The following is a 9,793-nucleotide window of genomic DNA, read 5'->3' as shown; positions in this document are numbered from 1 at the left end:
TTTAAATGTATGCATACCCGCTTTGCTTGCATAAGTTACTCATTTCAGAAAAGTTTAATTATTAAAAATCTCTGTTCTTTTTCTTTTTAAAGGACATACGTTTTCTTTTCTTTGCACATTATTATTTTTGATCTGTTATGCTCACGGTATCATCATATATTTAATCTTGACAAATAAAATACTCCAATGATATCTTCCTATGCACTGCTAATTAGTTTTAATAAGTTTCATCTAGCCTTTCGTCCTTTCCACTCTTTAATTCGTCTTACTTTTTTTATTTTCCAAATTTTAGTTAGTAGAAAGTTTAGTTGATCAATGCAATATTTTTTTAACAAAAATAATACTCAGCTACAATATTTGAAAGGATTTTGTCATTTTGGTAAAAAGAAATTCTCTGTAATAAATTAATTAAATTGAGTTATCTAGTATGCATTTACAAAACATTGCACGTGACTATTACAATAAAAAACCTGTAAAATCACATTTGGGAAATAGAGTGAGCTTGAGAAGAAAATTTAAATGGGGCCCACTTATTAGAAAAATTATACATGCACCACTACGTTGCCAAATGGTAACTTAAGGGGTATCAAACTGAGTTCCACGTATTAGGCTGTAAGTGCAATTACTATTTTATCCTTGGGCCAGGCAGACATGTTGACCATGAGATGCCTGGTTATTCCCATTTATAGTATAGTAATGATAAAAAGTAGTAATATATTAAAGAAATTAAACACATCACAGTATAGTGCTAAACAAGATTATTATTTAATATCTCTATCATAAATGATTCTTTAATATTTAGAATTTTTTTATTATGATAGTGAAGAGATTACATCAATTTTGTAACAATTATATGAATCTGAATTTTTGAAAGTTGTTTAAAATAAATAGAGTATCATTTTCAATTGATTATTACTCCCTCCGTCTCATATTATTTGTCATATTTTTCTTTTACACGCTCCTTAAGAAATATTAATTAGGAAAGTAATTAGACTATTTTATCCTTATTTATGTCTTAAGATGTAATATCTCTTCATTGAATATTTATTCTATTTATGTATTATCTCCACCTTCAAGAACAATTATTACTAAGGGTAAAAAAGGAAAAAAATAATCAATTTTGTCTTGAACTTCTTAAATGATAAATAATTTAAGACAACTATTTTTAGTAATAACGACTGATAATATGAGACGGAGTGAGGATCAAACATTCTAGAATATCTAAAAATAGAAAGCGGGGAAAATAAAAGAAGAATGACAGTTAAGTTCGTTATTCTCTAAAATATAAACAAAATGCAGACAAGAAAAGAATATACGGAATTCCACATCTTTACCGTCCAAATAGCGCCAATTTGATCGAAAATCATACACTTAACGTACTCTTCGTTTATAGATGCGATTTTTAGGGTTTAGAAGTTCAACAAAATGCAACCGAGTCTCACGGTTTCATGTTTTATTTATCTCATTTTGGTTGTTTTGGCAAATTAATCTCACATTGTCGTAATTTTCTTCACAGTTGGAGAAATCCATTCATCTGCTTCAGTTAGCACCTTAACTAGTATGTTATTATCGCGTTCTAATTGAGCTCATTTTCTTCATTTTTATTAGTGCCAAATTAGTTAGTCAGCTTAATAGAGGTGGATTCAGAATTTAGAGTCAGTGGATTCGAAATGGATGTAGTAGACTATATTATATTGCATACATACTTACATACATATTATTTCTTTTGAAAAGAAAATTTCACATGTATACATAGTCTTAGCCGAAAACAATGGGTTTGGGCTAAATCCGTTATATGAATCGTCTATATCCTGCTCTATACTGGCTCATTAGTCACAAATTACTTGGTTGAGGCAGCTTCAGGATTTAGAGTCACTGAATTCAAAATAGCTCCACTCTATTTAATCGTATTACACACAGAGACACACATAATTGCATATGTATGCGTTGTCTGAATCGAAAGTAATAGATTCAGTTGAAGTTGTTATGGAGGGCTAGATTCACCATTGATTAGTTGTATGAATCCTCTATATTCATTCTGCTCTATGTGTCTCGTTTTAATACTAAGTAATTTGTTCATTTAAGGCAATTCATGTTAAGAAATTTAGTACTCCATTTATTTTTTTGGTGAAAGGAATAACTTACTATTTTTCTCTTAGTTAAATTTGTTGATTCTTATCTTCTTGTTGTTTTTATGTTGGATGCTATTTCTCGGATTCGATAGGTGTAGACTGGGGCTAGAACAACATTGAAATGCTTGTTAAAAATTTTGTTTTAGCGATGCTAATTTCTTTCTATCACAGATATTATAGGGAAAAATTTAACTTGCATTTTTAGATATAGTAGTCAGTGTGGCGTTTTTGTTATGTGTTTTACATGCTTCTATGGATAGGTAAATGGGTATATTGGGTGGGTGTTGGGGTGGGGGGGGGGTGGGGGGTGTTGTTGTTGCATAGATGTTCTGTATCTAGATTTCTTTGTAATTAGATCAATGTACTACTTTTTTTGCATGTTCACACCACTAGCATATAACATTAATCAGCCAAACTTGGTGCATTTCTTTTAGTATGAAATATCTTTTTATTTGTGGTTTTGATCTGTTATATTAGATCGTGTTAACAAAAAATTTCCAAGATGGAGGAGACCGAGGAGAAGACTATCCCATTGGAGGAAGGAATGGAGTGTGTTCAAAAGGGACTTAATAAGATAAAAGTAATCTTAGAAGGAGAGCCGGAGTCATTCAGCTCAGACGAATACGTGATGCTCTACACGTATCCTCAACGTTCCTTGACCTTAGAGTGCATGTTTTCTTTCTAAATTGTCCTTTCCCTTTGTTATTTATATTTGTTTCGTCGTCTTAGTTTGTATTTCTCTCTGCACAAGCAAGTATCTCCTTAATTTGAAGCATAGAACTATCTATAACATGTGTACACAGAAAGCTCCTCATGATTACTCTCAGCAGCTGTATGATAAGTACAAGGAAGCAGTTGAAGATTACATCAATACTATTGTAAGAACCTTTGAATTGAGATTTCTCTTTACTTAAACGTCATCTAATGATACATTAGTGATTAGAACTTATTAGCTGATGGTTATATGTGCGATCTGCCAGTTTATTTGCGGTAGCCTACAGTTTGTATTTCTGTTTTGTATATTCAAACAGACAATGTAATTTCTTCATATCAGCGTTGTATTCCTATTCTCAATAGCTCATGACTTGTGACACCAGTTCTTGGGGTAGTTTCTATTAAGTCCCGCATTTTTATTTTATTATTAATTTGATGATCTTCAATTTGCATTGTATTTGGGGCATATTAGTTTCCTTGAAATATATAAAAGGAAGAAAAAGACAGAGAAATTGAAGATTCTAAGCTCATTGCTTTGCTATGGTATAGAAAATACCTACCAGTTTTCATTTGCTTTGTTAGGTTTTGCCTTCTCTGAAAAAGAAGCACGATGAATTCTTGTTGAAGGAGCTCGAGAAAAGATGGGCATCTCATAAACTTATGGTCAAGTGGCTTTTAAAGTTCTTCCATTATCTTGACAAGTTTTTTATCAAACGAGCTGAAGTCCCTGCGCTTAATGAAGTTGGTCTGACTTGCTTCCGGGATCTGGTTAGCTTTTGGAGTGATTATTCTGCTGTTTAAATTACTTCTAGTATAAATGCTCTTTATATCATTGCTGTGCATTTTATTCATTTTTGTGTTTGTTGATAATAGGTTTTCCAGGAGGTGAAAGGTAGAGTTACAGATGCTGTGATAGCACTGGCAAGTGTCTCCTTTTCCCCTTTTTTGTCTAGGCTTAATGTGTTACAATTCTATGTGTCTTTTTGGTTCATACAATCTATACCTATAAAATTTGCTATCTGTTCTGTATAAATGAAATTAGTTGAACTTAATAAAAATAAAATATAGAATTCAAAAAAATACTCTATTTTGATTTATTGCTCCACGTTTCATTTACATGCATTAAAATACCTCGAAAGGTTTAAAGATAAGAATCACATTTTACTTCATGAAATGATTGTCAAAGGTGCGCTTAAGCCTGAAGCGAGGCGCAAAACATGTTGAGCACTTCGCCTCGCTAGCGGGCGCTTCAATATTGTCATCAAGGTCCTAAGACATACTTTTCCTTGCCAATGAGCATAATCCTGAAAAAGCGACACTATACGATTGATATTTCACTTTATATTTTTTCAATTTCTTTGTCCATGTATTTGTTATTCGTGCTTATAATTACTAGTCTTGGACTACACACACATATTTGTCGTGTTTCTCCATTTGCGCCTTTCTTCATTAAAGCACAACTTTATTTGTGCTTTGCGCTTAAAGGGCCAGTGGACCTTAGGGCTTTTTTGCAATTTTCGCCGTTGATAACTCTGGTTTAGTGAAGTATCCTTTTTGTATCAGATTGATCTGGAACGTGAGGGTGAGAAAATCGACAGAGCTTTATTGAAGAATGTAATAGATTTGTATATTGAGATGGCAAAGGGGAAGATGCAGTATTATGTTAATGACTTTGAAGAGGCTATGCTTAGAGATACCGCCTGTCATTATACTCGAAAAGCTTCGAGCTGGATTGTTGAAGATTCTTGCCCAGAATATATGCTGAAGGTACAAATGATTTTCACAACTTTTTCACCTCAGGAAATTGCTCGTGTGTTCCTTTTCCAATACTGGAATAGGTTCTAATATAATGCATGTTCTTCGCTGATACAGGCAGAGGAATGCTTGCAAAAAGAGAAGGATAGAGTTTCTCATTATCTGCACTCTAGCAGTGAGACAAAACTTCTGGAGGTCAGTGTTGGGGTTTAATTCTGCGTTGAAATATAAGAATATGTCTTTGATTGTATTTATTTTTCAAAGCTGAGACCAACATCTTTCACTGCAGAAAGTGCAAAACCAGCTATTGGTTGTATATACCAATCAATTGCTTGAGAAGGAGGATTCTGGATGCCGAGCTTTGCTTAGAGATGGGAAGGTATTAAACCCCATTTTTTGCTGTTGAATGTTATGTGTTTAATTATTTTTATGGATTTTACGTTGTATTTGATGCTCTTTCTTTTGTCCGTCATACAGATTGAGGATTTATCTCGAATGTATAGCCTATACCACAAAATTCCTAAAGGAATTGAACTAGTAGCAGAGATGTTTAAGCAGGTATTTTAGTCTTCTACCCCATTTGTTTTTTTTTCCCCTTCCTTTTTGTCCCGATTGGAGCTAAGCAGTTTCTGATGGTACATATTTTGCAGCATGTTGCTGCCGAAGGCTTGGTCTTGGTGCAACAGGCTGCAGATGCAGCAAATAACAAGGTTTGTTATCTAATAGTAACTGAAATTTGTGATTTACTTGACAATGTCGTCTATTGACTTTAATCTTAGCTTCCATTAGTTCCTCTTCCATAACGTTTTATCCTTCAAAAACACAAGTGTTCCATCTGAGTTCTTTGAGGGATGCTAGTATGCAGGGTGGAGCTAGGGTGTCGGCTACAGGTTCGGCCGAATCCTGTAGCTTTGGTTCAGACCCTGTATTTGTCTTTAATAATCCATTGTATATGTTCAAATTATTAATTTAGAACCCAGTAACTTAAAAGAATTATAATCCCGAGCCCATAAACTTCAAATCCTGTCTCCGCCTCTACATAGTATGTATAGCCAGTCTAAAGTCCATGCGAGATTTAAGTAGATGATAAGGGGAGATATGTATCAGCATCCCAATCTTAGAAAACTATCAAAAGTTTTCAAGAAATTAGAACCTGAGTAGAGTAAAAAGATTTTGCAAGAATAAGAACATATATTTGTAGGTGATTTTGCCGAGGAATGTTGTTCTGCACGGTAAATTACTAATATTGCAGTTTATTAATGGTGATGTGCATGTTCTTCTTCAGGCTGAAAATTCTGGCGGTTCACAGGAGCAGGTAAAACACTCATGTCTATATTTTGATTAAAGGTCCATTTTATGTAATTGTTAGTTGGTTCAATGATGGATCCATCTATTTCCTCAGGACTTTGTTAAGAAGGCATTTGAGCTACATGACAAGTATATGGTGTTTGTGAAAGGCTGTTTTGCCGATAACTCTATCTTTCACAAGGTATTCTAGCTGTTGACCATTGCGCACTGATCCCTTATTTTCTGATTACTTGATACCAGTGGCGGAAATAAGTAGTATGAAGGGGTTGAACCCCCTTCATCGGAAAATTATACTATGCAAATTGGGTAAAAATGATTTTTTTTTTGGTTATGTGAGCTGTTGAATCCCCCTTGACATGAAATTTTTTAAGTATTGTAGTGAAAGGGGTTTGAAAGTTGCTTTAGATCATAGATTTAAATCCCAGCTGTGACATCTTAATTTTTTTTTTAATCCCTTTATATAAATTTCTGGTTCTGCTACTGCTTGAGACGTTATCACTATTACTTGAGACGTTTAGATAGTTATGTAAACAGTTAAATATGATATAGTAAAGTGTGCATAAAAGGAGTCGAGCATCTTGTTCATGCATTCCTCGAAAACTTCCTCGTACTCGCTTATGTATAAACTCCGACTTTCATAGGCTCTGAAAGAAGCATTTGAGGTCTTCTGTAACAAAAGTGTTGCCGGTTCTTCAACAGCAGAGCTCCTTGCTAATTATTGTGATAATACTCTTAAGAAAGGTGGGAGCGAAGAACTCAGTGACGATGTTATTGAGGATACATTGGATAAGGTATAGCACAAATTTGACATCGGTCTTCAATTGTGGGGGTCAAACTCCGTGTTTCTGCTCTAACAATAACGTCAAAATGTTTTTACATTTTATGTAGGTGGTCAAGCTTGTTACATACATCAGTGACAAAGATGTTTTTGCTGAGTTCTACAGGTTGGCATAATCATTTTAGTTGCTTGTTACAACATTCACCATTCGGTATGTTAATTGTCTTTATTGATTGATAGGAAGAAGCTTTCTCGCCGACTGCTTTTTGATAGAAGTGCCAATGAAGATCATGAAAGGCTTATCTTATCAAAGCTAAAGCAACAATGTGGTGGACAATTTACATCCAAAATGGAGGGAATGGTGAGAATAGTGTAATGGACTTGTAATGCTTTGCCTCTTCCGTCCGTTCAAATATCTTATAAGTCGAGTGGTTGGAAATGTAAAAACAGGTGACAGACTTGTCATTGGTGAAGGAAAATCAGAACCATTTTCAGGAATATATCAGCAACAACCCTGCAGCGAATCCTGGAATCGATATGACTGTCACTGTTCTTACAACTGGATTCTGGCCTAGTTATAAATCTTGTGATCTGAATCTTCCTGTGGAAATGGTATAATGTGCTTCTCTTGTTAAGTTATACGACAATTTTCTGCTGATCTGAGCTCTTCATTTTGTCTTTCGTTTGTCTCAGGCAAAAGGCGTGGAATCATTCAAGGAATTTTACACGAAAAAAACGAAACACAGGAAATTGACATGGATATTTTCGTTGGGACAATGTAACCTTAACGGAAAGTTTGAGCAGAAAACTATTGAACTAACATTGGGAACTTATCAGGTGATCAATTTGTCAAGTAGTTCCATTGCGATATCCTGGCTCGAGACTAAATATGGTTCTAGATTAATAACCTCCCTATTTTTTCAGGCTGCTGTGCTATTACTGTTTAATACTTCTGATAGATGGAGTTACTCAGACATCAAGACTCAGTTAAACTTGGCCGACGATGACCTGGTCAGAGTGCTGGCGTCCGTGTCATGTGCCAAGTATAAAATTCTTAACAAGGAGCCGAGCAGCAAAAGCGTTTCATCAACTGATCATTTTGAGTTCAACTCCCAGTTCACTGACAAAATGAGGAGGATTCGGGTATAGATACTGTTTACAACTTCACCTATTTCCTAATGATGTTTCTTTGTAAAGGTACAGTTGGCACTTATTCTTAAGATTATGATTTGTTTGCACCATCCAGATCCCTTTGCCTCCTGTGGATGATAGGAAAAAAATGGTTGAGGAAGTCGGAAAGGACAGACGTTATGCAATCGATGCATGTCTTGTGCGTATAATGAAAGCCAAAAAAGTTCTAACTCATCAACAGCTAATTTTGGAGTGTGTTGAGCAGTTGAGCAAAATGTTTAAGGTATGCAGCAAATTTTCAACCATTTGGATTTCTAGATTGAAGCATCAGTTTACAAAACTTGTCTTCATTTTACCTTGCCCCAAAATCCAAATAGCTTCTACTGTTCTACAATAACAACAACAAAAGCCCGGTATAATCCCATAAATAGGGTCTGTGGAGGATAGTGTGTACGCAGACCTTACCCCTACCTTGAAGGTATAGAGGTTGTTTCTGATAGACCCTCAGCTCAAGGAATGATGAAAAAAAGCAGTAACAACAATAAAATAATAAGAAAACAAAGCGAAGGAAACAATAACAATAATAGAATACAAGACAAATATCTTCTAGTTCGTTATATTCGAAATAAGTACGTACATGTTGACATTTCATTTACTCGCTTGCTTATAGACAAATCGAAGGGCATTGTCTTCAATAATTCTAACAATACTTTCCTGAAATAATATTTTGTTTTACTTATATATGTAGCCTGATGTCAAAGCAATCAAAAAGCGGATTGAAGATCTTATTACGCGAGACTACTTGGAACGAGACCTGGAGAACACGAACACGTACAAGTACATTGCCTAAAGCAATGACATGATGCAATGGCTGTGACATTTACTGCCCTTTCCACTACATTGAATAACTACTGTTACTTCTTGGTCGAAAACGAGTCGTTAGTCCTAGAAGGCAAATTATTTGCAGTTTCAGGTTGATAATTGTACTTTGCCTATGAGTAGGAGAAATTTGCAGTTTTAGATATAACCAACTTTCTCTAAGAAGTTAGTATAAAGATTCATACTTGCAGTCTCTGCAATATGTATCACTATGTAGTCCCCTTTTGTTACTATCTGTGTCAAAAGTGAGGTATCTTTGTATAAATTTTATGTTATGGTTGTTGCAGTTATGCCAACATTTGCAATTGATCGCTTTGCTGTTTTATCTCCAGGGTTTCAACTTTTATTTACTTTAAAAAGAAGGGTAAAATTGTAAACATTTATACTATACATTGTGTATCCTGTTTTTAAGGGCAAAATACAAAATTGGCTGGTCGGACAAAACTAATTACATTCGCTAGCTAAAAAGTGTATTGTATATGTATATTATAAGTATATATATACTATATATACTATATTTTATCCGCTATTATTTTTGGGAGCAGCTAACAATTTTTTTTTTTAATGCAACGAACCAAACATCGACCAAAAAAACATATACACTTTGTAATCCAGTGATTAGTAATTCCTGTATTACAATTCTTGTATTATAATTTCTGCGTAACTTTATCGGCGAACCAAATAATCCCTTAATCTATCCGGTGGCAAGCTAGAAATGAACATGACCATATATGGTAACATGTAAAGTAAATATTTGGAAAATGAAAAGAATAGAAAAGGCCATATATATACATGTATTATTGTCTACTGTGTGTACTTGACTCGTTCTTTGGAAAGGAGTCGAACTAGTTGACTCCTAGAAGTGGACTTGGTATTACAAGAAAAAGTAAATATACATTGGGAATAATAAAATTATAGATTCACAAGAATTCAAGCGAAGTGTAAGATTTGAAATAGAATTCGCTAAATTAGAATTAGAAGAATTAAATAGACGCATAAACTATTTAAGAACAATAGCAGCGTCAACAAGGACAATAGAATTAACATTACAAAGAAAAATACAAAAAGAAAAAGAAATAAGAAAATTAGAAACAAT

General features: G+C 34.2%; 1 protein-coding gene across 3 annotated transcripts; it reads left to right on the top strand.

Annotated features, from left to right (window-relative positions):
* The first annotated feature begins 1,401 nt into the window (after positions 1–1,401).
* Positions 1,402–9,022, top strand: LOC104099807 (cullin-1-like). Of its 3 annotated transcripts, none has more exons than XM_009606919.4 (20): positions 1,402–1,558; positions 2,610–2,771; positions 2,911–3,010; positions 3,429–3,614; positions 3,720–3,767; positions 4,410–4,613; positions 4,719–4,796; positions 4,891–4,980; positions 5,079–5,159; positions 5,252–5,311; positions 5,887–5,916; positions 6,004–6,090; positions 6,551–6,700; positions 6,798–6,853; positions 6,928–7,048; positions 7,138–7,299; positions 7,381–7,524; positions 7,612–7,830; positions 7,934–8,101; positions 8,567–9,022. In XM_009606919.4, the coding sequence occupies exons 2-20, from the start codon at positions 2,635–2,637 to the stop codon at positions 8,666–8,668; spliced, it is 2,223 nt and encodes a 740-aa protein (XP_009605214.1). In that variant the 5' UTR covers positions 1,402–1,558; positions 2,610–2,634; the 3' UTR covers positions 8,669–9,022. The 3 variants fall into 3 exon arrangements, with proteins under 3 accessions (XP_009605214.1, XP_070052565.1, XP_070052564.1); XM_070196463.1 differs by lacking the exon at positions 1,402–1,558 and adding an exon at positions 1,789–2,016; XM_070196464.1 differs by lacking the exon at positions 3,720–3,767.
* The last annotated feature ends 771 nt before the right edge of the window (positions 9,023–9,793 follow it).

Source organism: Nicotiana tomentosiformis, chromosome 2 (genome assembly GCF_000390325.3).
Source record: "Nicotiana tomentosiformis chromosome 2, ASM39032v3, whole genome shotgun sequence".
Lineage (NCBI taxonomy): Eukaryota > Viridiplantae > Streptophyta > Magnoliopsida > Solanales > Solanaceae > Nicotiana > Nicotiana tomentosiformis.
This window is presented reverse-complemented; position numbering and strand designations above follow the sequence as displayed.